The following is a 27,415-nucleotide window of genomic DNA, read 5'->3' as shown; positions in this document are numbered from 1 at the left end:
CAGAGGCTGCACCCCAAGCAAGCCTGGCTTGAGGCTCAGGACAGTAAATCTATGGTAGCCACAGCACGGGGGTGTCACCCTGGTTTTTTAAGATTTTTTAAGCCTTCTGATGTTGACATACTTGTAGTGAACTTTCTCACACACTTTCTGTAAATAACTCATTGTTTTGCATTCCTTTATAGAAGAGGAGAAAGTTGATGGACTTTTGGTTTGTCCAGTGCCATTGGAGAGGTGGCACTGTCACCCTCCAATCCACTGTCACTTTTGGAAATCTATAAATGTTGGAGTCAGAAAACAAACTCCCCTTTTTCTTCACCTTGAGAGCAGCAGTGTGTGTGCTCGTGTTGTTTTGTGTCCTACAGTGACACAGGGGCTGTACTGTGACACCCCCCAGCATGCAGATCCCTGCAGAAAACCCCTTCTCAGCACTTTTGTGCATGCAGGGAAAGCAGGTGTGGACCAGTCCTGCTGGAGGAGAGGTAGGGAATGAACAGGGAATGAGTCAGAGCAGACTGCAGAAATCAGGAGCAGTTGATGAGCACCACTAGGAAGGAAAAGGAATCCTCTCCACAGGGCCCCAGGGCAGATCCTGATGGTGTGATCTGGGCTCCAGCACCTCACCTGAGCATGAGGGCACTGCCGGAGCCCACGCCAGGCTGAGGCAGGTCCAGGAGCTGTGTCTTAGTCCCAGGCTGACACCAGGCAGGCTCAGAGCACATCTCTGATCCCCCCTTGCACTGTCAGCGTGCTGGAGCCCTCTCAGCTCCCCAGTGTTTATTGCCTGAGCCGTGTCATGGTCCAAAAGAGGCAGTGCATCAGGAAAGCAGGAGAGACAAAGCTCTGCTGCTGCACCTCTTGGCAGCTGTAAATGTTGTTGTGTTATTAGCAGAGGTGTAGTGCCTGAGCAAAGAGCTCTCATGTATTGTCTTCAGTCACAGTCTATATATTTTTTGATGAGGTAAAAATAGCTTTTCTTTTTCAGGATATGCAGAGAGCAGAGGCTCCTGCTAACATCAAAGGAGAGTGACAGCTTTCCCCTGGGTGTGCGTGGCCTCAGCTGGCAGGAGCAGTAGCTCTGTTAATTCTTGCCTCTATGTGAAAGGAAAAATGTGAAAGGAAAAGTGTGAAAGGAAAAATGTGAAAGGAAAAATGTTCTGGTCTCCTTCTCCTGTCCAGCTCTCTGGACCAGCCTCTGTTTCACTCTCCACTGCTGCTAGAGACCCAGCACTGCACTTCAGAGGGAAAGTGATAGTTTGCAAATGACGGAACAAGATCTTGAGCGTGTTCCTTAGCAAATCCATTAGGCAGGTGCTGCAGGCTCTCACAGAGCAGGGATCCTTATCAGAAACATCAGCCTGCTGGGCAGGGGCATCTCCTCGCTGCCTTGCTGCGTGCAGATTAAGCTGTTTGTGATATCTGCCCTGCTCACAGTCCTGAACCTGTTCCAGCTGAAGCAGGAGCAGAGGGGACCCGTGAGCAGGGCAGGAAGGAGTCAAATGGCAATGCAGATGTCTGTGGCTGAAAATGCTCAGCAGGGGCTGAGTTAACCTTTAGCCTGAGCTGCACCAGCAGTGACAGCCCAGAACTGCCTCTCCTGCCCAGAGTGCACAAAAATGGCCTTTCCAAAAGCTCATTGCTCGTGATTATGTAATGGTGGGGGATTGTGCATGGTGGAGAGGCCGGTCTGATGCTGGCACTGGAAAGCTTGCCCTCTCTTCAGCACTGGAAAAATGCTAATTGACAGGTTGCTTCCCTTCCCACAAACCTGCCAGGGGCCTTCCCTCCCTCCTCCTTGTGCTTTGGGATTTCTCCTTTGCCAGTTGTGTCAAGTCCTTCTCCAGCTCTATCCTTTGCACGGGAATGTAAACAGACCTTTCACTTCCTGCACGCTCTGATTCCCCCGCTGCAAGAGGGTTGAGCTCCCCCTTGCATCCTGCTCTGGGGATCTCTGCTGGGTGCAGCAGCCATCAACCCTCTTGGGGCTGTTGTGAAACCCCCACTAAACAGAAATAAGCATGGACAAGGGGTTTACTCAGGCTGGTGCATGAAATGAGGACAAACTCACCTGGCAGATGCCTTCCAGAGATGACTTCTTGTGCCTTGACTCTCATCATGGCTCCTATTAAGATCTGCACACCTGTGCTAAATCATGTGGGCAGAGGTGAGGGCGATGGCAGAATGGAACTTGGACGTGTGGATTTACCTGTCTTGAGTCATTTGGGTAGGGGTGAGGATGATGAAAGAATAGAATTTAAGCATCTGGGTTTATCCTTTCATCAGATGAATTTTTCCAATGCTTTTTGCTTTTCTCTTTCTTCTGGGTTTGCAGTCTCTGCCTGTTCTGAGTCCTGCTGGCTGACTGCCTGAGGCTTTGCTGCTGTGGCCTCTCTGGAGATGCTGTGTTCTGCTGAATGCTGCCTTCTACTCGGAAGGCAGAAACCTGCCAGTAGGTTTTGTTTCTGCTGCAGGGCCCAGTTTCTGTTAATACAGGAGAGAAAGTTCCTGCAAGAGAGACAGCATGGCTTCAGTTCCTGAGCACCTGGAGTTCACTCTCCTGTCTTCCCTGATTATCCTATGGACTCCCTAGGTGTGGTCCCTAACTGCTCTTAATCTTAGCAGCTCTTTTAGTGTGCTTTGAGGACTGACAAATTCTTCTCATCTGATGAGAAAGGATTGAGGTTATCACCTGCAGAATTGTGTAGTTGGTATCTGTAAGGCGGAGAGTTCCAAATGAGCACTGGCTCCAGACACATCCCCAGGCTGGACAGTTCCTTAAGACTAAACCACTACACTGATGCGAGGTTTTGGTGTTTCTGCTGGAAATAATGCCTCAAAGCTGAGGGTCATGCCCACTGTTGGGCACAAGCCCACGTGAGTAAGGAAATGTCCAAGCGAGTGGCAAAGGCTGCTGCCCTTGGCAAGGGTTTCTGACACATCCTCAGCTGGCAGTGCTGCCTTTGGGTTCCAGGACACTGGCATTAGTAACTGGGTGACCTCTGAGATGTGAGCTGGGCCTTTCCACAGCATCTAGACAGGATGCCCACAGCAATATATGGCTCGGTGCCAGGGTTAGGGTTTGCATCTCACTGCCAGCCCTGGCTTCTTTGGCTGTTGGTGACTGCGTGCTGCCCAGAATTCTGGTGATTCCTTGCTGGGCCTCCTGTCTGCTGCTCCATGAGCCTGAAGGGACAAGTGGGCAGACAGGGTAAGGAGGGCAATGCAGCAGGATGTGTGTGTGCCAGGCTGGAGCAGTGTGGGGAGCTGCTTCTTGGCTGTCTCTGTGTCCCAGAAAACACTGTGAGATCATCACCAGCCCCTGAACTCATTCGTGCTTGGAAATCATCGACTTACAGCATTTAACAGCTCACACAGACTGGGCTCCTGCCAAGTGTGGCCACCTTGAATGCTGAGACCCTCCCTTCTGTTATCAGCGATGAGCAGCAGGAGCTTGCGGGAGCTCCTCCCTGGGTGTGAGTGAGGCCCTGCTAGAGGAGATTAGGGCAGGAGCTGCCTGTGACCAGACACACAGCAGGCTTACAAACCTCTGAGTGCAGCCTTGAGATCCACCCTGAGCCTCTGGTTTGACTTCTCCTTTGCTTTGTAGCCTTGGCCTTGGCTACAATGCAGTGGGCTCATGTGGTTCCAGGCTAATTATTGCTGTGAGAGAAGGAGGATCTGGGCAAAGGGGCAGGAGAAGCCTCTCCTCAGGGCCAGGAGAGGGTGTCATGAGAATAAATTGACTCTGAAACCAGGACAGAGGGAAAGGGAAAATTCAGATTGTCAGCAGACTAGGGGAGGTTTTTCCTGAAGGAAAAGAAAGGGAAGGAGGGTAGAAGCACAGTCTGATGTGCTGTCCTAAGTTTTTGACTTTAGAATGTCTTGGAGCACTTAACAAAGCCCTGATCTGAGGCTTCTCTCTTGTAGAATTGCTGGCAGCAGCCTCCTGACCCTTCACAGCTTGGATGTCTGCAAGTCTGTAGAGCACGATGCCTGTGCTCTGTGTTTAGGGTTTAGCAGAACCCGAGAGTGCAAGAGGTACACAGCAGCAAGTGAGGCAGCTTATTCTCTCCCCTGGGATATCCCCTTCCTGGAAAATTGCTGGGAAGGCAAAGGAGAACGGAAAGAAACTCTGCAAAGGAAAGGCAGCAGAGGCAGTTTCTGCATCTGGAAGCACAGGGGCACTCACACAGGGAGTGAGTGAGTGTGTGCAGGAGGCCCCAGCTGTGCTGAGCTTTGTGCCCGTCTGTGGGTGGTGACAGCGTGTGTCTGTGCCTGGGTGAGCCGGGCTGCTGCTGCCTGGGACGTGTGTGTGCATCTCCTCCACGTGCCCATCTCCTTGTGCTCACGGGGTCTCTGCACTCCCTGCTGTCCCTTTTGCTGAAATCTGGGAGGTGGCAGTGACCCAGCCTGTGCTTCCATTTCCTGGGGAGCAGCTGCCCTGTGGGTAGGCAGACATCAGAAAGGAGGACAATACGACTGTGGATCTGCTTTTCCCACTTGAGCTGAGCTGTTCCATCCTCTCTGTTGGAATGGACTGCTGGTGTCTGATGCCCTGCACCTCTCTGTGCATCTCTGGAAGGTACATGCTGAGCATGGGCAGCAAAAGGCAGCACCTCTGACACGCCCCAGCCTTGGCATCTTCTCCAAGGCCTGGGCCCAGCATCCAGAGGGATGGAGGGAACCCCAAGCCCTCTCCTCTGGGGCAGGAGTTACCTGTGGGCCTCTCTGTGGGGCTGCTTTTCCTCTGCTGAGGTGGTGCCTGCAGCTCTGACCCCCTCCCTGCTCTTGGCAGCAGCCACATTTGCTTTCCGGAGGTGGCTTGGTATTAAATATCCTGTCTGACACAATAATGGAGAGAAAATGAACAAATTCCATTAGCACTTGGCGATCCCTGCAGGGTCTGCATTGGACAGAGGACGGAGCCTGTATTTTTAGATAGAATGCAATGTAACTTACTGGCTCTCTCAAAGCTGGGGAGTAGATAACCAAGGAGGGAGAGAGGGGACACCAGGCTCAGGTTTCAGCTGAAGTGCCGGGCTATGGCAGCACGAAAGGGCAGGTCCGGTCCAGACGTGGCTGTGAGTACTCAACACACTTCTCCTCCATGCCCACAGACACCTCTGCTTTGCTTTTCTGCTTGCTTTCTGCTTGTAGTCTCTGCTGCTGGGCGTGCTGGGGCTTTGGGAGCCCCTTGGCTGCAGGGCCACGTAGAGTTTTAGCATTTAATCTTCAGAGCTCCGTGTGTGTCCCACAGATGACAGATCCTGGCTGAGCTGTGCTTTGATTTTCCGAGGGTTTGCTGCCTTGTCCTCGATCCTGACCTGAGAAGCAGAGGCTTCTAGCAGTGTCTGGAGCTGGAAAAGCTCTTTGCATTCAGCCTGTTGCTTGAAGCTGTCAGTGTTTCCTCACTGGAGCCCAGACAGCACGCAGAGCTCAGGGCGTGAATGTGCATTTCTGAGCACAGCGCTGCTGCTGCTGCTGCTGCCTCCTTGCAGCTCTGTGTGCTCAGAGCCCAGAGGTGCTGTGCCTCCTGTGCACTCACAGCCCTCCAAAGGCACAGCTCTGCTGGGAACCTGGGGGCTCTGCTCTGAGCTGGGAGCAGGCAGAGCCAGCTGGCGCGGGAGGTGATGAGCTCAGCACGTGGCCGTGGGCACGGTGCTGCTGCCCTCCAGCACCGTCCTTGTGACCCAGGGGCTGCCCCACAGGGGCCGTGGCACCTTGCCACCCTGCTGGTGGCCTGGCCTGAGCTCTGTGCCTGGCACAGCAGGGCCAGGTCACCCTCCCTGTGGGCCTTCCCTCTACAGCAGGAGCAGGGCATGGCTGCCTTTCTCCATGGTGGGAGCGTCAGGCAGAAAGGATGGGCTGGGGGAGGCAGATGGAGGAGGCCAGAAGGCATCTGAGCTGTGCTGCTCCCAAGCCCCAATTCAAACATCTGAGAGTGCAAAGAGAAAGGAAGAGAGGAGCCCTGAACCAGTGTGGTGAATCATCTTCCCTCATATGCTTCCAGTGCTTTTGGCTCTGGCTGTGGCGCTCCCAGCTCCTGCCCAGGAGCTTCCTAGCCCTGGATGCTCCTCTGCAGCCAGGCTGTGGGCAATCAGGATGGGCTGGGGGAGGCCGATGGAGGAGGCCAGAAGGCATCTGAGTTCTGCTGCTCCAAAGCCCCAGTTCAAACATCTGAGACTGCAAAGAGAAGGGAAGAGAGGAGCCCTGAACCTCTCCTAATTTAGACTGTCAGCATCATCCTCCCTACTATGCCTCCAGTGCTTTTGGCTCTGGCTGTGGCGCTCCCAGCTCCTGCCCAGGAGCTTCCTAACCCTGGATGCTCCTCTGCAGCCAGGCTGTGGGCAGTACAGGACAGCTTTGGGGTGGCAGAACAGAAGCTCCCCTAGCACAGGAGGTCCCTCGGTCAGTCCTGATGTACGTGGTGGCACAAGAGGGGCTCTGATTTTCTCTTGGAGCTGAGGACACAGGAGTGTGTCCCGCACCCCTGCCATGGATCTGGTGGCTCTGGGCTGCAGAGAGCCCTTTGGGCTGGCCCCAGCAGGCACAGTCCAGTTTCCAGTTGGAGTTCCCAGACTCACAGACCCACATCACTGCATTTCCACCCCGTTCTCCAGCTTCCAGTGAGCCATGCCATTGTCTCCATTTGCTGCCTCACACTGCTAAGTAGTGGTGCTGAAAGTGTTGCTGTGCCTTGCCTGGGCTGGCTGTGGTGTAGCAGGGAAGCACTGCCAAAAAAACAGAGTTGGGAAGCACTGCCAAAAAAGAGAGTTGTGGCTTCCCCAGCTGGGAGGTGCTCAGCTGGGGCTGTTGTCCCTGCTGCTCACCTCTGTTGCTGCTCAGTGGCTTCTGGAGGAGGGTAGGGGTGGGCTCATACAGCTCCATCAGTGTGGCCCAGGCTACAGGGGGGTTTCCTGGGCCAAGGGAGGCTGCCGTGGTGGCAGGAGCTCCCTCCACGCTGTCCCCATAGTGTGACAGGACAGCCTTCAGACCTTCTGCCCCATCATCTGGATGCTCTTCATTTTAAGTGCAGCTCCCAGCCCTTCTTTCTCCTGTCTGGTTTGGGGCACCTCAGCCTGTCCCATTGTGACTTTCCTGGCCTCTGCCTTTGCTGCCTGGTCTGTGTAGTTCTGTTCTCTGCAGCTGAGTGAAGAGTTGAGCCAGTGCTGGTGGTGGGGGAGAACAAGGGGGCTCTGAGTTTCATGCTTTTTTCTTTTTGTCTCCAAGGCTGATGCTGCAACCAGTTTCTTGAGAGCTGCAAGATCTGGGAACCTGGACAAAGCCTTGGATCACCTCAGGAATGGGGTAGATATTAACACCTGTAACCAGGTAGGTGGAACACACAGGGCTTCTGATCTATCTCTAGTTCATGGGACATGTGCCTGAGCAGAGGGCAGCCCTGGGGCAGTTGTCTTTGGGGCCAGGAGGGCAGCAATAGCTCTAAAGAGCATGGATGTACTGGCTGGAGCATGGCAAAGGACATTAACAGGTAAGCAGAGAGGGCTCCTTCAGTGTGACAAGCAAATGGGACAACTGGGACAACTCAGCTGCTTCTCAGAGGGCAGAGCAGACGGCTGTGAGGAGCAGCCCAGTGAAGAACACCACAGGAATTGCTTGTGGGGGTTATTCCCCTTGCCTGCAGTGCTGCAGTGATGAGGCTTTTGGATTCCTGGAAGGTGCAGCTTACCACAAGCAGTGAATGTTTGCAAAGTGCCCCTTGCGGTGGTTTGGGAGCTGCTGGGCAGGAGGAGCTGCACAGAAATAGGTTTTTGTACAGGAGCAGAGAGCTGCAGGCGCTGAGGAATTGTTTGCACATCATCATCATCATCAGAACATTTTGTATCTGTGTAGCTGCCAAATGCACGTGGCTGAGCCTGAAGCGGGGCAGATGCTGTAGGGACAGATTTAGGGGGTTTAGGCTGAGCAGGGGGAGCAGAGGCTGGGCTGTCCCTGCTCTGTGGAGCAGAGGTGCTGCTGGGGAGGCTGACTCAGCAAGGAGCACAAAGGCACTCGCATCTATTTCAGTCCCCAAACCAAGGGAAGCTCAGACCTGGTTTGTGCTGCAGCAGTTCCTGGGGACTGTGACGGTGCTCACAGGGGCTCTTGGATGAGGGAAGAGACGAGGATCTGACTCCGTGTTTCAGAAGGCTTGATTGATTATTTTATCATATATATCACATTAAAACTGTACTAAAAGAAGAGAAGAAAAGGTTTCATCAGAAGTCTAGCTAAGGATAGAAAAAGAAAATATGATAACAAAGGGCTCTGTCTTGGACTCTCTGTCCGAACCAGCTGGGCTGTGATTGGCCATTAATTATAAACATCTAAGATGGGCTAATCAAAGATCCACCTGTGGCATTCCACAGCAGCAGATAACCATTGGTTACATTTTGTTCCTGAGGCTTCTCAGGAGGAAAAATCCCAAAGAAAGGATTTTTCATGAAAAGATGTCTGTGACAGGGGACAGGGTCCCACAGGGCAGGCAGAGTGCACCATGGATATTCCCTCATTTCCATAGCCAACCCAACAGGAGAGGGAGGGTTTCTACATCCACTGCTCCTCTAGCCCAGAGGGGTGTGGGATTCTGGAGAAGGCTCTGTAAAGAATTACAACAGGGTGACTCATCCACAAGCTAAAGATGATGGCTTTGAACTTCTTCTTCACCAAAGAGATGGTCTGGTTCACTTCTTTGAACTCTTCTTCACCAAAGAGATGGTCTGGTTCATTTTTTGAACTCTTCTTCACCAAAGAGATGGTCTGGTTCATTTTTTGAACTCTTCTTCACCAAAGAGATGGTCTGGTTCATTTTTTGAACTCTTCTTCACCAAAGAGATGGTCTGTCATCAGCTACCTCCACTGACTGGCTTCAAGTCCTGTTCCCAACCAGGTTTCTGGTGCTGGTGAGGGTGTTTAACACTTTGATGGGAAGACAATGGCTACAGCAGTATGAGGCTCTCCTCTCAGTGGTGTCTTTGCCCCGGTTCCTGCCATCTCCCTCAGGTTAGATGGCACTTTGGGGTTTCCTTCTGAGGAATATCAGACCTGTGGGAAAGGTCCAACCTCACATGTCCTGTATAGAATAAAGAGGGATATATGTGGTCAGACCTATCCCACAGGTCCTGTATTCTGACTCAAGTTCAGAGACCTTGACATGCCATCTGACCTTCATCCCGCCGATTCCGCCTCCTCCATCCATGGCTGCATCCGTGTCTCCATCACGTGCCTCCCATGTTCCCAATTCCAGCACGCTCCCATCTCATCCACGAGGAGCTGGAGGACTGAGGATGAGTGCCAGGACCCTCACCAGCTGGGAACAGCATCGTGGGTGCCCAGGAGATGGTTTTTGTTGGGGTGGTCTCTCCTGATGGGCAGCCCAGAGCAGGTCCCTGCTTTGGGACAGGCAAAGTGTGAAGTCTCTGTGTTATTCTGTAGGGCTGCATTTTTACATTAGTGACTGGGATTTCTGGGAATTATTTGCAGCATTCAGTGAGGAAAGGAACAGCACCTTTCAAATGATGCACATCCTGTGGCAGTTTTGGGTCGGATGGGCTGTCAAGACAAAGCAAATGTGCAAAACAGCTTGGACTGCTCCTGGAGCAGAAATACCAATGGGCCAGCAATGGAAACAGTCCTCTGTGCTTGTAGCACAGCTATTTGTTAGGGGTTAATGATTTGTCACAGATTTACAGCACTCAGAAGGTTATTTATGAATCTTTTGCATAGAAGGGCTTATGGGCTGAGGGGAGCATCTGAGCATCTGTGGTCTTGCTCTCCATTTGTTGGTTATGTGAGTGTAACTGAGGAAAAGCCTGCATGTCTGTGGCCACTTATCCCTTCTAGGACTTGTGAGGGATTATTATAATCAGTGATTACCTGTTTGGGGCTGTGTAGGTGTGTCTGTGTCAAAGAAATGGGGTTTGGCCAAAGATGGACTCAGAGTCACCAGACATGGCTGGGGAGCCTTTCCTTTCAGTGACTGTTCTGAAAAACCTTTTTTCCTTGAGGCTTGACAGAACTGTGGTGTTGGTGTGGTGAGGAAGCCTGTGGGGTTTCAGATTTTTGCTCTTTGTGCTGTAATCAGAGTTGAGCAAAAGAATCTGTGACTCTTCAGCTGCAGTCCTGGGCAACTGGGTGCTCTGAGTGAGAAAGAGTGCTTTTGGCAGTCTGACAACGCTCCTGAAGCAGTTCTGAGTTTAACTGGAGTGTTGAGAGCTGGAACTGAACCTCCCTGGGAGTTTTTGTGGTCCCCTGACAATATTTAGGTGGGGGATGAAGCATTTCTGTGAAGTGACCTTCCAGTCAGGAGCTGAAACACGATTGGAAGGTGGAGCACCTGGGCAGGAGCAGGTGCCCCTCTGCCATGCACCAGCACTGTGTAGGGGTGAGTAAGCCTGGCACACCCACCTGGGAGAAGTGAGGGACAAGGAGAAAAAGTGGCAGCTGAAAATGCCTGCAGGTGTTTAATCTCTTTTCCAGTAAATAGCCCAGCCCTTTTGTTCACATCTGGGAAGTGGCAGAGGGTGTCAGAAATAACAGAGCAGAAGCTGTCTCAGTAGACATCATCGTCATCGTCATCATCATCATCATCATCATCATCATCATCATCATTTTTGAGCATGCTTTCTGACCTGGCACCCCTCCTTCTGACAGCCTGGGGATGCCAAAGGGGCATTGGCCAGTCCTCTGCTCTTCAGGTTCCACGTGCAGGAAAAAAGCAAGCTGAACTGGGGCAGAGATGTTCCTGAGAAATCACCTGAGCTCTTTGGGAGCTTCCTGGAACCAGCAGAGCTTAACACTGACCCAGCCAACACCTTCTCTACGCTCTTTGCTGCAGCTGAACTCTGGGGGAGCAAAGCCCACCATGGGCTGCAGAGCAAGGTGCTGGTGGGCACTCTGAAAGCCAGGGGGAAGCCAGCTTCTGGCCTGGAGGCTCACAAACTACTGAGAATTAGATAATTAAATCTGGCTGCAGCTTGATGAAATCATTGTCCAAAGCAGGGCTGCTCATCTGTTAAAGTCTAAGGTTTGTATGTGCCCTTACACAGCACTTGTGGTGGTGCATCCTTGCTCTGGACTGAGCACAAAGCTCAGCTCTGTGCTTTAGGTGTGAAAAACCTGACTGTGAGGAGGGGCACCCCGTGGGAAGCCACTTGAGCAAAGACACAAAGGATGTGCCATGAGCAGGGAGGACTGAAGCAGCTCCTGTGCCTCAAGCACACGAACACTGAGCTGTGGTTCCACCCATCCATAGGAAATTGCCAGCGTGGGCTGCATGGTTTGCTCATGGAGAAGCCTCCAGCATTAGTCAGCAACCCAGCACTCAGTTGGGTGAAGATTTCCTGGCAGCTCGGAGCTGCTGGTGGCACCATGGCTGGTGCTGGGTGTCAGCTCAAGCACAGGGAAATCACTCCTGCCCACCAGCCTGGACTTTCTCCAGCATAGGAGCTCAGAGCAGGGTGCTCCCCATAGAGCTCCATCCCCAGATGATGATGCCTGATCCCCCTTTCCCACCTTTGCTTCCTCCAGAATGGGCTGAACGCCCTGCACCTGGCCTCCAAGGAGGGCCACGTCAAAATGGTGGTGGAGCTGCTGCACAAGGAGATCGTCCTGGAGACCACGACCAAGGTAAGGACAAGGAAGCCTGGCCACACTGGTGACAGCTCTGCACACTGCCTGTGCTGCCAGACACACCAGCAGCAGCTGAGCAGGGTCATGGTGTTTGCTGCCAGCCCCTGTGACCGTGTCCACAGGGGTTTGAGGATGAGGGAAGAGACGAGGATCTGACTCCATGTTTCAGAAAGCTTGATTTATTATTTTATTATATATATTACATTAAAAATATACTAAAAGAATAGAAGAAAGGATTTCATCAGAAGGCTGGCTAAGAATAGAATAGAAAGAATGATAACAAAGGTTTGTGGCTCAGCTCTCTGTCTGAGCCAGCTGGGCTGTGATTGGCCATTAATTAGAAACAACCACATGAGGCCAATCCCAGATGCACCTGTTGCATTCCACAGCAGCAGATAACCATTGGTTACATTTTGTTCCTGAGGCCTCTTGGCTTCTCAGGAGGAAAAATCCCAAGGAAAGGATTTTCCATAAAAGATGTCTGTGACAAGCCCCCAGAGTGACTGTGCCAGGGGCAGTGCTGCTGGGCTGGGCCCTAGGACCAGGCTCTGCTCTTAGCACAGGTTTGGCATTTCTTGGTGGGTGAGAGGTGCCTCTCCCCTGTGGGGGCCATTGTGGACTTCAGAGAGGAGGAACATGAACCACAGCAAGGGCTGGTCCTGCCTTACCAGCATCTCCTCCAGGCACTGCCCCAGGGCAGCCCCTGCACGTTCCAGCACTGAGATGGCCTCAATACCATTGTCAGAAGCCTGGAGAGCTCTGGTGCTCTGTAAATAACATATTGTCCTCTCATGCTTCACCACAGCAGGTGTGGTTTTCTCTTGATGGCAATCAGGGCTGACAAGGGAGCAGCCTCCAGCGCTGGCTGAAGGGCTGTGAGAGCAGGAGGAGGCTCAGCTGCCACCTCCCTGGTGCCCTCACAGGGCTCTGGACACAGAGCAGGACCTGGCATTCTGCCACACCACCCAAAGGCACGAGTCAGAGGAGCCTGTGTGTGCATTTTCCAGCCTGCTCATCATCCCTCCTGTCTGCTGGGATGCCTTGGCTGCCAGGGTGCACACTGCAGCCTTGCCTGAGCACTGCCAGCTCAGCTCCCCCGTCCTCCCCCCTCTGCTCCTCTCTCAGTGCTCAAGATGCACAGCACCTGACAGTGCATACAGCTCCTGCTGCCAGCACCTTCATGGCAGAGATGAAATCACTCTCTTCTTCCCTGGCCAGCAAACGGGGAGGGTTTGGTTGGTTTACAGCAGGGATGGGACATGGAGTGGGAGCTGCACGGCCTTCTAAAGGTTTTTAGCATGTCAGGCCCATCTTTCCCTGGCATCGTGGGTTGCTTCCGCCCCTGAGGGCTGTTCTGTGGTGTCTTTCAGAAGGGAAACACAGCCCTGCACATTGCAGCCTTGGCTGGACAGCAGGACGTGGTCCGGGAGCTGGTGAACTATGGGGCCAACGTCAATGCGCAGTCCCAGGTAGGGTGAGCTGCTCTGACACAGGAAGGCACAAATCCTGTGTGATGGTGGTGTCCTCGTGGTGGGAACTGTGCCCAGCAGGGCTATTTCAGCAGCCCTTGGCAATTTCCCTCTAGTCTTGCTCAGGACTGCTCTGCCAGGCTCCTGAAAAGAGGCAAATGTGCAAATGGTGTGGAGGGATCTTGAGGCTCATGGGGATTCCAGGATGGTCTCTGTTGAGGGAGTCCCTGTCAACACATGGATACCAGAGTGCTGAATTTACCCTGGGAGGACTCATAGCTGATGCCCCCTAGCAAAGCTCTGAGATCTCCAGCAGCCCCTGCAGTTAAACACACTGTGCTTCCCTCACTCTCTCTTCCTTGGGCCTGGTAGGGCTGAAAGCTCTTCAGGTTTTGCCTGATAGCAGAATTGTCCCTGAAGCTAGGGACAATACCACCAGTGTCTCCCCTAAGCTGACTCTTACAAAGCACTGTTTGTTTCTGGATATGTGGAGCCTTGGGCTCCATCTCTCTGTGATTGTTCCCCTATTGCCAGGGTTTTTTTTTTGTCTTTTTCACCCACACAATGGATGCTTCTGCCCCTGTTCACTGACCTGGGAGAGTGGGTGTTGATGGGGGTATAGGTCTTGAAGGAACTCAGGTAACACAAGGAAGAGTTGTGCTGATGTCCATGGCCCTGTGTTTGCAGAAAGGCTTCACACCTCTCTACATGGCAGCGCAGGAGAACCACCTGGAGGTTGTGAAGTTCTTGCTGGAAAATGGAGCCAACCAGAATGTAGCCACAGAGGTAAGATGTGACCGTGTTCACAGGGGCTCTTGGATTGGGGAAGAGACGAGGATCTGACTCCATGTTTCAGAAGGCTTGATTTATTATTTTATGATATATATTACATTAAAACTATACTAAAAGAATAGAAGAAAAGGTTTCATCAGAAGGCTGGCTAAGAAAGGAATGATAAAGGTTTGTGGCTCGGCTCTGTCTGAGCCAGCTGGGCTGTGATTGGCCATTAATTAGAAACAACCACATGAGCCCAATCCCAGATGCACCTGTTGCATTCCACAGCAGCAGATAACCATTGGTTACATTTTGTTCCTGAGGCCTCTCAGCTTCTCAGGAACAAAACTCCTGAGGAAAGGATTTTCCATAAAAGGTGTCTGTGACAGTAAGGTCCTCGGGGAGGAGCCCGTGGCCCTGCTTGTGGGGCTGCCGAGGGATGCAGTCCCTGGCTGATGGCTGGGTCCTGCCACGGCTCCTGGATTCTCTCCCTCCTCCTTGGCAGGATGGCTTCACTCCCCTCGCTGTGGCTCTGCAGCAAGGGCACGAGAACGTGGTTGCTCACCTCATCAACTACGGCACGAAGGGCAAGGTGCGCCTGCCCGCCCTGCACATCGCAGCCCGCAACGACGACACCCGCACGGCCGCTGTGCTGCTGCAGAACGACCCCAACGCCGACGTCCTCTCCAAGGTGGGGGCTTTTCCTCTGCTGTCTCTGGCAGAACAGCAGCTCGGTGTGCTGTATTTATCCATGGTTTCAGCAGGGAGCTTGTGTCTGGCTGGCTGACCCCTCCTTCTTTCCCCAGACTGGATTCACCCCTTTGCACATTGCAGCCCACTATGAGAATCTCAGCGTGGCCCAGCTACTGCTGAACCGTGGGGCCAGTGTCAACTTCACACCCCAGGTGAGTGCAGAGTGGGAAGACACTGGGGCTTGTGCTGTCCAGCACCAGAGGAGGACGCTGTGCCTCTTTATCCATGCAGGGTGCAGCAGCAGCTGCCAGGGCATGCTAGTGGGGCTATGCAGATTATGCAGAAAGTAGCACAGATTCATGGGGAGTTGCAATCAATAACAACCATGGGCCTTTTCTGCTATGGATCCCTGCTGTTAGAAGCAGCCATGCATCCCTAAAGCTCCTGGGGACCTTGTCTCCACGCTGAGGGAAAGCTGGTGCTGCTGCTGCAGGGCAGAGCTCGTAGAACCTGCAGTCAGGATGCTTCTTCCACACCTAAAGGTGAAGCCCAACCCATCAGCTGGTGTGTGGGAATCCACAAAATCAGAGGGTCTGGGAAAGCTGCAAAAGGCCTCAGAGACAGCAGAACTGTGATTAGAGCTGAGCAGCAGCCATGAGATTGGGCAGCAGAAAAATTATTTAAAAAGTAGAAAAGCAAGGACAAATAGAACAATGCTCTGTGTATTAACACTTGTCTAGAATAACTCCCTAAGCTACAGAAAAGTTTATCTAGAGAGATATTAGGGAGTTCTAAGCTTAATAATGGAGCTCTGTGCATTGTGTTGAAGGCTTACAAGCAGGTATTGTATTTGAAATAAGCAAGCATTGTTTAACCAAAGGTACCTGTGCTTACAGTAGTTGGATAGAACTACTGTCAATGTGCTTTTGCTTTGTGGGATTGGTCAAAACACTTATAAAGTGAGGTGTAACATTAAGTTCTTGGTCTGCTGCCTGGGATGTGAGCTGGTGGCATCTTCCCATTGTCATAACCATGGAATGAGACTGATGCTGGAAAATCAAACAGCTAAAGGCACGTTCCCAGCAGTCCTGTCCTGTTTGTGATTTGTACACAGCCCCTGGCTGGTGATACTGGTGCTTTCCTCCAAGCTCTGTGCAGCTTCTGTCTGCAGCCCTTAGCTCACTGCCCGGTTAAACAAGCTGTTCCCCAGTGCTGTCCCTGGGAAGAGATGCAGCTCTCCCTGCCCTCTCTCCTTTGTTTGTTGCCTTCTTGAAAGAGGAGGGAGTGCTCCTTCTGAGAGCCTGTTCATTCCTCCTGACAGAATGGGATCACTCCCCTGCACATCGCTTCCCGCCGGGGCAACATCATCATGGTGCGGCTGCTGCTGGACCGTGGGGCCCAGATAGAGACCAGGACCAAGGTGAGAGCACTTCTGAGCACAGCCATCTCCCTCCCTGAGCTCCCCGTGCCCAGTGCTTGCCCTGCAGACACCCTGCTGGCAGTGGGAGAGCTCTCTGGTGCACTAAGGGCATGGACCAGGTTTTTTGCTGGCACATACAGAGGTGAGGGAAATCTGCACGGCTACAGAGGCGTGCCCTGGGAGCTGAGGCCAGGCTCGGTTTTGCCTTATTTTTCAGACAAGCCCAAAGTCCCTGTTAGCCCTCTAGCTGAGGGAACCCTGCCCTTCCATGCCATACTGAGCCCTTGAACCCTCCTCTTTTCCCAGGACGAGCTGACCCCTCTCCACTGCGCAGCGCGCAATGGACACGTGAGAATTGCAGAGATCCTCCTGGACCATGGGGCTCCCATCCAAGCCAAAACCAAGGTACCCAGTGACGTGGTGGGGCTGTGGTTGGTGCCAGGTCCCAGGGCAGCACAGGGGTAACAAGGTGTGCACAGTTGCTGGATGGCACCCATGATTGGCTTGGGGCTTTTTTTGCCCTGGTGAGGGGTAAGAAGCCTCCTGCCCTACTTGGCCCGAGCTGGAGTCCTTTGCCTGAGGGCTTCATCCTGAGAAGGGGATGGCCTGGGTACAGCCAGCAGCTCTTCAGGCCCTTCCCTCCTCTCCACATTGCTCCCCTGTAAGCCTCAGTGAGGGATTTTGAGGCTTCTCTCTGGTAGCACCCTGGGGAACAAGCTGTCTCATCTGCCCTGGGGTAGTGTCTGGTGTGGCAATGTTCCTCACTCGGGGCCACCAAATGTGGTGGTGTTCTCAGGGGTCCCAGGATGAGGGAAGAGATGAGAATCTTGACTCCATGTTTCAGAAGGCTGATTTATTATTTTATGATAAATATTATATTAAAATAAAATGATTTATTAAAACTATACTAAAGAATAGAAGAAAGGATTTCATCAGAAGGCTAGCTAGGAAAGGAAAGAATGATAATAAAATCTTGTGACTGACCAGAGAGGCTGAGACAGCTGGACTGTGATTGGCCATTAATTAGAAACAACCACATGAGACCGATCAAAGATGCACCTGTTTCATTCCACAGCAGCAGATAATTATTGTTTCTCTTTTCCTCTGAGGCTTTTCAGCTTCTCAGGAGAAAAAGATCCTAGCAAAAGGGATTTTTCATAAAATATGTCTGTGACAGTCTGGGGCTGCAAGGTGTGGTATTCACAGACCCTCTGCACAGAGAGAAGCTGTGAGACAAGCAGAGAAGAAGGAAAACACAATTCTGATCTTGCTTGCTGTGCCAAAGTAGAATGCAATGTGGAGATTGGTTACCCAAAGTGAGGATGTTCTGTTCCCTTGGCCTGTCAGGGCCAGGTGTGTGTGTGTGTGTGTGGGACTGTCATGGGACAGTCACCAGAGAATGAGAGTGTGAGCAGTGTGAGCAGTTGTGAGCAAGAGTGAGTGCAGGGCAGATTCAGTTTAGATGCAATGTACTTAGTATAGTATAATAAAGTCATTAATTAGCCTTCTGATGATGGAGTCAGATGCATCATTCTCTCTCCCCTTTGTCAGAGTCACCTTTGATTTACAATATCAAGGCAGGGGCAGGGTGGGATAAGGTCCCCTGCCCCAGAGCAGGCTTTGCCCCCCGGTTCCCTCAATAACAGCTGCTCATAAGTAGCTCGCTTGGGTTTCAGGATGGCAAACTTAAAATTCATTTTGCTTCGTTTTTCTTGCTAGACCATGATGCAAAATGTACAAGGGTTGATCTTTGTTGTTTCTAGCTTAGTTTTCATTATTATTTCAGCTTTCCCTTATGGTATGTAGTCCTATCTGGATAGCTCAGTCCCTCTTGGAGACAGAGTGCCCGAATACCCAGGGTGCTCACAGCCGTGGCTGCATTAACCAAGCTTGGTGGATTTCAGCTCTTTAGTGATTATCAGCTCTCTTAGGAGTCCAGCTCTTGCTCACTAAGGCGCCTGTGGGCTAAGGGGAGAAGCAGACACGAGAGAGGAGAAGAACAAATCGTCCTGGGGGTTCCACAGCGATGGTTTTATTGAGGGGTCTGTGAACGGTTCCAGCGATGGCTCTGCTTCTGCCGAATGGGCTAAAACAGCCCCTTTTTATAGGGTACAGAGGGATCCAAACTTGTCCAATAGTAGGGGCTAGGGGAAAGGGAGCTATGGGGTTACACAGATAAGCTGGGGTTCAAGAGGCAGAAGACAGGAGCTTATTTTGCTGTCTCATCATGGCTCAGCAGTTCCTACTGTTAAGTCCCAGCCCTCCACGGAGCCTTGGTCAATTCTATGGGGTCTGCTACAGTGGGATGCCTGGACCCCTGGTGGCCCAGCAAGGCAGGGGCAGGGAGGGATGCCTGGACCCCTGGTGGCCCAGCCTTGAGGCTCTGCTCCATGGTTCTCCACGGTTCTCCATGGTTCTCCATGGATCTCCACGGTTCTCCACGGTTCTCCATGGTTCTCCGTGGTTCTCCGTGGTTCTCCATGTTTCTCCATGGATCTCCATGGATCTCCATGGTTCTCCATGGTTCTCCGTGGTTCTCCGTGGTTCTCCGTGGTTCTCCGTGGTTCTCTATGGTTCTCCATGGTTCTCCGTGGTTCTCCGTGGTTCTCCATGGTTCTCCGTGGTTCTCCATGGATCTCCATGGATCTCCATGGATCTCCACAGTTCTCCACGGTTGTCTATGGTTCTCCATGGTTCTCCGTGGTTCTCCGTGGTTCTCTATGGTTCTCCATGGATCTCCATGGATCTCCATGGATCTCCATGGTTCTCCACGGTTCTCCACGGTTCTCCATGGTTCTCCATGGTTCTCCACGGTTCTCCACGGTTCTCTATGGTTCTTCATGGTTCTCCGTGGTTCTCCGTGGTTCTCTATGGTTCTCCATGGATCTCCATGGATCTCCATGGTTCTCCACGGTTCTCCACGGTTCTCTATGGTTCTCCATGGATCTCCATGGTTCTCCGTGGTTCTCTATGGTTCTCCACGGTTCTCCACGGTTCTCCACGGTTCTCTATGGTTCTCCATGGTTCTCCACGTTTGCAGAATGGCTTGTCGCCCATCCACATGGCAGCCCAGGGTGACCACCTGGACTGCGTGCGCCTGCTGCTGCAGTACAGCGCCGACATCGACGACATCACCCTGGACCACCTCACGCCCCTGCACGTGGCCGCTCACTGCGGGCACCACCGCGTGGCCAAGCTGCTGCTGGAGAAGGGGGCCAAGCCCAACTCCCGAGCCCTGGTGAGGAATGGGGGGTGGGCTCTGACGGTGTTCACAGGGGTCTCAGGTTGAGGGAAGAGACGAGGATTTGACCTTATGTTTTAGAAGGCTGATTTATTATTTTATGATATATATATTACAATAAAACTGTACTAAAAGAATAGAAAAAAGGGTTTCTTCAGAAGGCTAGCTAAGAATAGAATAATAAGGAATGATAACAAAGGTTTGTGGCTCGGATTCTTTGTCCGAGCCAGCTGGGCTGTGATTGGCCATTAATTAGAAACAACTAACATGGGCTAATTAAAGATCTACTTGTTGCATTCCACAGCAGCAGATAATCAATGTTTACATTTTGTTCTTGAGGCTTCTCAGCATCTCAGGAGGAAAAATCCTAAGGAAAAGATTTTTCATTAAAGATGTCTGCAACAGTGGGGAGGCTGGGCCAGGGGAGAGGGAGAGTTCACACAAATGACTGTCCGTCTGTCCGTCCGTCTGTCTGTCTGCAGAATGGCTTCACGCCCCTCCATATTGCCTGCAAGAAAAACCACATCCGAGTGATGGAGCTGCTGCTGAAGACGGGTGCCTCCATTGATGCTGTCACAGAGGTAGGTGGGCTGAGCCCATCCTCAGCTCTCCTGACTCTGCATGGGCAGTGTGGGCAGCATGGCAGGGTGTGATGTCCCTGCTGCTACTGCCATACCCCCAGCACTTTTCTTGCTGCTCTTTGCAGCTCAGATTTAGTCTGGCAGTGTCTTCCTGAAGGGCAAGGAGATGCAGGGGAGACAGCAGCTCCCTGTGTTTCCTCCACACTCACCTGCCAGGGTCCTTGGGCAGACTGGGGACTCAGATTTTACCTGTCCTGGGGAGAAGGAGGAGGGGACATTAAGAGATATTGCCAAGGCCATAAGTCCTATCTTGTTCTTTGGCCTCTTTCTCTTCACAGTCTGGCCTGACCCCCCTGCATGTGGCTGCCTTCATGGGACACCTGCCCATCGTCAAGACTCTGCTGCAGCGTGGAGCCTCTCCTAATGTGTCCAACGTGGTGAGTCCCACCCTGGCTGGGGCTTTGGGAGCTCAGATTATTGGGGTCCAGCAGGATATCCAGGTCCTGCACCCTCTGTTCACCTGAGCAGTCCCTGGTGCCCTCTGCTTTGTGCTGAGTCTGCCATGCACTCACACCATGCACAACGAACCAGCAGGGGTTGCAGGCACTGCTCTCCTCTGTTCAGAATGACTGCAGGAAGGCATTTCCCCTCCTTTGGCCTCACCACTTTATCCTGTCTTTGGTGCAGAAAGTAGAGACTCCTCTACACATGGCAGCCAGAGCTGGGCACACCGATGTGGCAAAGTACCTGCTGCAGAACAAAGCCAAAGCCAATGCCAAGGCCAAGGTAGGTGCAGAGGAGCTGTTGATAATCAGCTCTGGGAACAGGTGGTGCTGGGTTTCTTTGCTGTGCCCAGAGTGCTGCCTACCAGGGGCTGTGCAACAGTGGGAGCAGGGCTGGGGTCCCTTTGGCATCACAAGAAGGGACTGGTCTGCCCAGACTGTTGGGAAGGATGAAAGTTTGGCAAGAAAGTCTCACAGATCTGTGTGCTTAGCAGAAAGATTTTTAAATGTAGAGTCTGATGAAAGAATAGAGATGGAAGCAAGTTTTGATATAGAAAAAAAGAATTGCTGAGCCAGTCTCACTGGATCACCAAGGAGGCAAAGGGTGTGCGAGTTTGAAGGGGTTTTTGTGACTTAGAGCAAAGGATAAACCCACCCCAAACAAGAAGATGTTTTTACCAAGCAGGGAGAGAGCACAGGCAAACAAGGCAGCAAATGTGGCAAGTAGAAAAAAGGTGTCAGAATTTTCCACTGCAAGAAAACTGAAAACCAACTTCCAGCTTAAACTGTAATGTACTGACTGTGAGTGAGTGGAGAACAGTAACATGAATATGGTAATTATAGTAGTTATGATAGGCTGTAGATAATAGTTAAGGTGTAGATTGGTTCTACTGTATGAAGATGCTCAGCAAAGGAAAGTCTATAATGCAACGTAACCAAAAGAAAAGTAAATAATGCAATGTAACCAAAACCAAAGGGTCTCCAGGCCTGCCTGCAGCTGGAGCTGACAGCTGTGGGCACAGCTCTGTCACCCACCACCCTGGGCTGCTGTAACCTCTTAGATGGAATAAACTGCATTTTGTATACAATCAACTGCATTTTGGATACAATAAACTGCATTTTGAAGAGCTGCCTGCAGTCCCACATCTCTCATTTAAGCTCTTACACCAGACAGCTTCTTTGCCACCCTCACAGGATGACCAGACTCCTCTGCACTGTGCTGCACGCATCGGCCACACTGGCATGGTCAAACTCCTTCTGGAGAACAACGCCAACCCCAACCTGGCCACCACAGCAGGGCACACGCCCCTGCACATCACTGCCAGAGAGGGGCACATGGACACAGCCCAGGCCCTGCTGGAGAAGGGAGCCTCACAGACCTGCATGACCAAGGTAGGCTGCTGAGCCCACTGCTGTGGAAGGCTCAGCTGGGGCAAGGCTGGTGGCACAGTGTCCCTGTGGCAGGAGGGGCAGCCTCCTCCTGTCTTGCAGCAGGTGCCAGCTCTCTCTTCATCTCTGCCACCCTGTGATGGGCTGCCTTTCTCCTCAGAAAGGATTTACCCCTCTCCACGTTGCAGCCAAGTATGGAAAGGTGGATGTGGCAGAGCTGCTGCTGGCACACGACGCTCAGCCCAATGCAGCAGGGAAGGTGAGAGTTGCTTCTGTGGGAGGAGTGGTCTCGTGTGGGGAGAGGCTCAGTCTCACCTGTCTGTCCTCTCTCCCCCACTACAGAATGGCCTGACTCCACTGCATGTGGCTGTGCACCACAACAACCTGGAGATTGTCAGGCTGCTGCTTCCCAAGGGCAGCTCCCCACACAACTCAGCCTGGGTGAGTCTGGGCTGGGCTTCCCTGGGCATGTGGGGACGTGGGGATGTGGGGGGTGACCGTGTTCACAGGGGTCTCAGGTTGAGGGAAGAGATGAGGATCTGACTCCGTGTTTCAGAAGGCTTGATTTATTATTTTATGATATATATATTACATTAAAACTATACAAAAAGAATAGAAGAAAGGATTTCATCAGAAGGGTAGCTAAGAATAGAATAGAATAGAATAGAATAGAATAGAATAGAATAGAATAGAATAGAATAGAATAGAATAGAATAATAACAAAGGTTTGTGGCTCAGACTCTCTGTCCGAGTCAGCTGGGCTGTGATTGGCCATTAATTAGAAACAACCACATGAGACCAATCCCAGATGCACCTGTTGCATTCCACAGCAGCAGATAACCATTGTTTGCATTTTGTTCTTGAGGCCTCTCAGCTTCTCAGGAGGAAAAAGCCTAAGGAAAGGCTTTTTTTCATAAAAGATGTCTGTGACAGTGGGGATGTGGGGATGTGTGAATTTGGGTATGTGGGGATGGGGAGATGTGGGGATATGGGGATGTGGGGATGGGGAGATATGGGGATATGGGGATGTGGGGATGGGGAGATGTGGGGATATGGGGATGTGGGCATGTGGAATGTGGGCATGTGGGGTGTGCTGTGTGTCCAGTGCCAGCCTGGGGCCAGCCCTGCCCCTCAGCCCTGGCACTCAGGGAATGCATGAGGGCCTGATCACCACCAGGCTCTCTCCATGAGGCACACTGATGCCTGCCTGTCCTCAGAGCGGGTGGAGCAGGCAGGCAGGGTGCCAGGCCGTGGTCCTGCTCCAGCAGATAGGCTGTGTCAGGGATGGTCCTGCTAGCAGCACGCTGGCTGCTGCTGCTGCGTGGGGAACGTGTTTCCATGGCAAGTCCTGCAGAGCAGCGCTGCAGTCTGGCAGTTTGGGAAAGCACAGGCAAATGTTTGCATGCAGCTATGAAGCAGTGAGTCACAAAACCCACAGGCTTGTGAGAATCACCCGGCTCTGAGCCTGAGCATGACGAGCATCTCCCCACAGAGCCCACCAGCAGGCGCCTTGCTTCCCGTGCTGTTTGCAAAAGCTGCATCCTCAAAACAGCCAAGTGGCTGCTGGTGCCAGCCCTGCCCATCTGGCACTTCCCTCTCCCCTGTGCAGACATGCTGGTGAGAGGAATGGTGGATTTGTCTTTGCAAACAAGCTGTGGGTCTGCTGGGAGATAAAACCAGCACTGGGAGATGAAAGAAACAATGGGAAGGATTCCACTGATTGATGAATGGAAAGAGATATTTGCTTTTACAAATAAACTTTAGGGTTGCTGGTAAATGAAATTAGACATTGAAAGATGAAAGAAACAACAGGGAAGAAAAACCCCTCAATTCTGTAAGAATTAAAAAATTTAAAGGGAGGGTTGTGCATTATAGGGGAATCTTTGGTATCAGGTGTATTGGGAGGTCTGAACCTCTCAAGTACCTCAGAAATGGGGAAAAACCCCTAAATTCAGTAAGAATTAAAAATTAAAAGAGAGGGTTATACATTAGAGGGAAATCTTTGGTATCAAGTATTCTGGGAAGTCTGAACCTCTCAAGTACCTCAGAAATGGAGAAAGAGAGAAGGGAAATGCAGACGGGAAATTGGGATAAAAAGGGAGGCTGCATCCTCCAAAACTGGACAGACCCCAGGGGAACACCCCACAGCCTCTCCCTTGATTGGAATAAAGTAAAAAGATTCCTCTGTCTCCTCTTTAGACAGAAACCTCTGGTGTTTGTGGGTTAATTTCCCTGACAGCGGGCAGGCCCGGGGAGCAGCTGGTGCCAGCCCCCGGCGTGCCTGCGGCAGCCCGGGCAGCGGGTGGCTGCCAGCTGCTCTGCTCCTGCAGCCTGGCACCACGGGCAGGGCTCGGGGCCCTGCAGGCTCTGCCTGAACGCTGATGCCCTGTGGTGCTGGGAGTTGAGCTCCACACCTCAGCCGGGCTCATCCCTGTGCCTGCCCCAGGAGGGTGCACACTGTCCTTGTAGTGTGACCGTGTTCACAGGGGTTCCTGGATGAGGGAAGAGACGAGGATCTGACTCCATGTTTCAGAGGGCTTGATTTATTATTTTATGATATATATTACATTAAAACTATACTAAAAGAATAGAAGAAAAGTTTTCATCAGAAAGCCAGCTAAGAATAGAATAGGAAAGAATGAATAGGCTTGTGTCTCAGACAGAGAGTCCGAGACAGCCGGGCTGTGATTGGACATTAATTAGAAACAACCACATGAGGCCAATCCCAGATGCACCTGTTGCATTCCACAGCAGCAGATAACCATTGGTTACATTTTGTTCCTGAGGCCTCTCAGCTTCTCAGGAGGAAAAATCCTAAGGAAAGGATTTTCCATAAAAGATGTCTGCGACATTATAGGTCACCAAACAACACAATTGCACACACGGCTGCTCTCAAGGTGAAGAAAATTGAAGTTTATTTTCTGGCTCCAGCATTTATAGTTTTCTAAAAGTGGCAGTGGATTGGAGGGTGACAGTGCCACCTCTCCAATGACACTGGACAAACCAACAGTTTATCAAATCTCTCCTCCTCCATAAAAGAATGCAAAACAATGAGTGATTTACAGAAAGCGTGTGAGAAAGTTCGTTACAAGAATGTAAACATCAGAAGGCTTAGAAAATCTTAAAAAATCAGGGTGACATCACAATTTCTGCTGCAGAAATTCATGTGCAGAAAACTCCAGGACAGCCCACCCCAGTCACACCTGAAGCAGGTGGTCTTTGGAACCCCCCCTGCTGACTTGGCTTGAAGAGTGAGTGGGATTTGGCATCAGTGCCAGGGCTGGTTGCTGTCAGAGAGATGGTGTTAGGGGGGCACCCCTGAGCTCTGGAGGCAGCTAGGAAGGGCAGGCCTGGCCTGCAGAGGGGTAGGGTGGCACCTCCTGTCCCTTCAGCTCTGCTTGGCAGGGCTGAGCGCTGCAATGAGCCCTCTCTCTCCCTGCAGAACGGGTACACCCCCCTGCACATCGCTGCCAAGCAGAACCAGATGGAAGTGGCCAGCAGCCTGCTGCAGTATGGGGCCTCTGCAAATGCTGAGTCCATGCAGGGAGTCACTCCCCTGCACCTGGCTGCCCAGGAGGGGCACGCAGACATGGTGGCACTGCTCTTCTCCAAACAAGCCAACGGCAACCTAGGCAACAAGGTAAGCTGTCCCAGAGCATCCTGCCAGGCTGGAGGCAAACCAGCCAGCAGAGAACAGCAGAGAACAGCAGAGAACAGCAGAGAACAGCAGAGAACAGCAGAGAACAGCAGTCTGGAGGGTGGTGCAGCCCCTGTGCCTCCTGCCTTTGGGCAGCAGGGCACTGTGTCAGTCAGTTTGCCAGGCTGGAGACCAAGAGAGTCCCTGCTGTGGTGGCAGTGCCACTGTGCTGAGACCTCCTCTCTTTGCAGAGTGGCCTGACTCCTCTCCATCTCGTGGCCCAAGAGGGGCATGTGCAGGTTGCTGACGTTCTGGTGAAGCATGGAGTCACAGTGGATGCAGTGACCAGGGTAAAGTAGTGCATTGACCACGGCTTTCGTGAAACACATGGGGGAGCTACCTCTAGGCCTGCTCAGGGAAGAGCATTTATTTTCTTTTTATTTCTGCAAGAGACTCCCTTCTAGCAGGCATCCTTACCACTTTGCCACCTGTGTCCTGGGGGCTTTTCCTCCTCTTCCCCCCACCTCTCTGGAGGGGTGATTCTTGCCTGCTCCTATAGCTCACCTCTGTACCCACAGGTACAGCATGGTTTGAAGCCCTGTGCTTTGGTCTTGGGCTTTTGGGGAGCCCCCACATGCGTGCCTCATCCTTCATGCACGGGGGCTTGCCTGAGGGATGAGCATATCCAAGGCAGAAGGGCAGAAAGAAGTGGTGAGGGCACAGAGAGACCTGATCTTGTCTTTCAGATGGGCTACACCCCACTGCACGTGGCCAGCCATTATGGGAACATCAAGCTGGTGAAGTTTTTGCTGCAGCACCAAGCAGGTGTCAATGCCAAGACTAAGGTACAGAACTCCAAGGACCCTTCTGCCATGGGCAAATGTGGTGGCGTTCACAGGGGTTCCAGAAAAAGGGAAAAGATGAGAATCTTGACTCCATGTTTCAGGAGGCTGATTTATTGTTTTATGATATATATTATATTTAAAGAAAATGATATATTAGAACTAGACTAAAAGAATAGAAGAAAGGATTTCATCAGAAGGCTTGAAAGGAATAGACAGGAATGATAACAAAACTTGTGACTCTCAGAGAGTCCGAGCCAGCTGGACTGTGATTGGTCATTAATTAGAAACATCCACATGAGACCAATCAAAGATGCACCTGTTGCATTCCACAGCAGCAGATAATCATTGTTTACATTTTCCTTTGAGGCCTCTCAGCTTCTCAGGAGAAAAATCCTGGTAAAGGGATTTTTCAGAAAATATCATGGTGACAGTGCAGGTTGATGGGGAAGTGGAGCTGTCCTCATGCTCCAGGCACGCAGCACTGTGTGCGAGAGGCCTGGGGGCATTTCTGGGCATTTCTGGGGCAGCACCTTCCAGAACTGATTGCAGCGTGCTCTGTGCTCCCCTGCAGCTGGGCTACACCCCCCTGCACCAGGCAGCGCAGCAGGGCCACACAGACGTGGTGACGCTGCTGCTGAAGCACGGCGCGTCCCCCAACGAGATCAGCACGGTGAGTGCCGTGCCCCCCCTGCTCCTCTGCGCTCCGGGGCAGCTCCCTGAGCTGCCCTGTGGCTGCTGCTGACCCTCTTTCCCCCGGGCACAGAATGGCACCACTCCCCTGGCCATCGCGAAGCGCCTCGGCTACATCTCTGTCACAGACGTGCTCAAGATTGTCACAGAGGAAACCGACATCCCGGTGAGCCCCTGGGTGCCAGGGCCAGGATGCTGGGGAGGAGGGCTGGGGCTGGGAAAGGTCTGCAGCTGGGTGCCCAGCCCGAGTGCAAGGAGTCAGCTGCAGGTGGCTGTGCAGCAAAATGGGGGTCTCCTCCAGCCAGGTCTCACAAGCTCTTGGAGGTCTATTTCACACCCAAGATAGCTCAGCTACCTCAGAAGGTATAGAATCAGCAGGATGGCTTCTGTTGCAGTGTTGGAAACAAAAAGGTTTTAATGAAAGGCAAAATAACAAAACTCTTTACAGAGAAAAACCGAGCCAAGCGCAAGAGGTTCTTGCTCCTGGTAAAACACCTCACAAAAGCGATTAGTTTCTCTTTGTTCTCTTCTTTTTGTAGTAAGTT

The 27,415-nt window shown here is 52.1% G+C and overlaps 1 protein-coding gene across 10 annotated transcripts in view; it reads left to right on the top strand.

The window, feature by feature from the left end:
• The window catches only part of LOC118700376 (ankyrin-1-like), a 70,451-nt gene that overhangs the window by 22,653 nt on the left and 20,383 nt on the right, over positions 1-27,415 (top strand). For all 10 annotated transcript variants that reach the window (XM_036404817.2, XM_036404813.2, XM_054517490.1 and 7 more), the window contains 20 exons: positions 7,228-7,329; positions 11,527-11,625; positions 12,999-13,097; positions 13,785-13,883; positions 14,377-14,562; positions 14,678-14,776; positions 15,886-15,984; positions 16,291-16,389; positions 19,025-19,222; positions 19,708-19,806; positions 20,145-20,243; positions 20,494-20,592; positions 21,504-21,701; positions 21,859-21,957; positions 22,041-22,139; positions 25,141-25,338; positions 25,587-25,685; positions 26,082-26,180; positions 26,752-26,850; positions 26,944-27,036. In XM_036404817.2, coding sequence (XP_036260710.1) covers positions 7,228-7,329; positions 11,527-11,625; positions 12,999-13,097; positions 13,785-13,883; positions 14,377-14,562; positions 14,678-14,776; positions 15,886-15,984; positions 16,291-16,389; positions 19,025-19,222; positions 19,708-19,806; positions 20,145-20,243; positions 20,494-20,592; positions 21,504-21,701; positions 21,859-21,957; positions 22,041-22,139; positions 25,141-25,338; positions 25,587-25,685; positions 26,082-26,180; positions 26,752-26,850; positions 26,944-27,036 — 2,361 coding nt within the window. The remainder of the gene's footprint in view (positions 1-7,227; positions 7,330-11,526; positions 11,626-12,998; positions 13,098-13,784; positions 13,884-14,376; positions 14,563-14,677; positions 14,777-15,885; positions 15,985-16,290; positions 16,390-19,024; positions 19,223-19,707; positions 19,807-20,144; positions 20,244-20,493; positions 20,593-21,503; positions 21,702-21,858; positions 21,958-22,040; positions 22,140-25,140; positions 25,339-25,586; positions 25,686-26,081; positions 26,181-26,751; positions 26,851-26,943; positions 27,037-27,415) is intronic.

Source organism: Molothrus ater, chromosome 28 (genome assembly GCF_012460135.2).
Source record: "Molothrus ater isolate BHLD 08-10-18 breed brown headed cowbird chromosome 28, BPBGC_Mater_1.1, whole genome shotgun sequence".
In the NCBI taxonomy this organism is placed as follows: domain Eukaryota; kingdom Metazoa; phylum Chordata; class Aves; order Passeriformes; family Icteridae; genus Molothrus; species Molothrus ater.
Note: the sequence above shows the minus strand (reverse complement) of the source record. Positions and strands in the feature narration are given on the sequence as shown.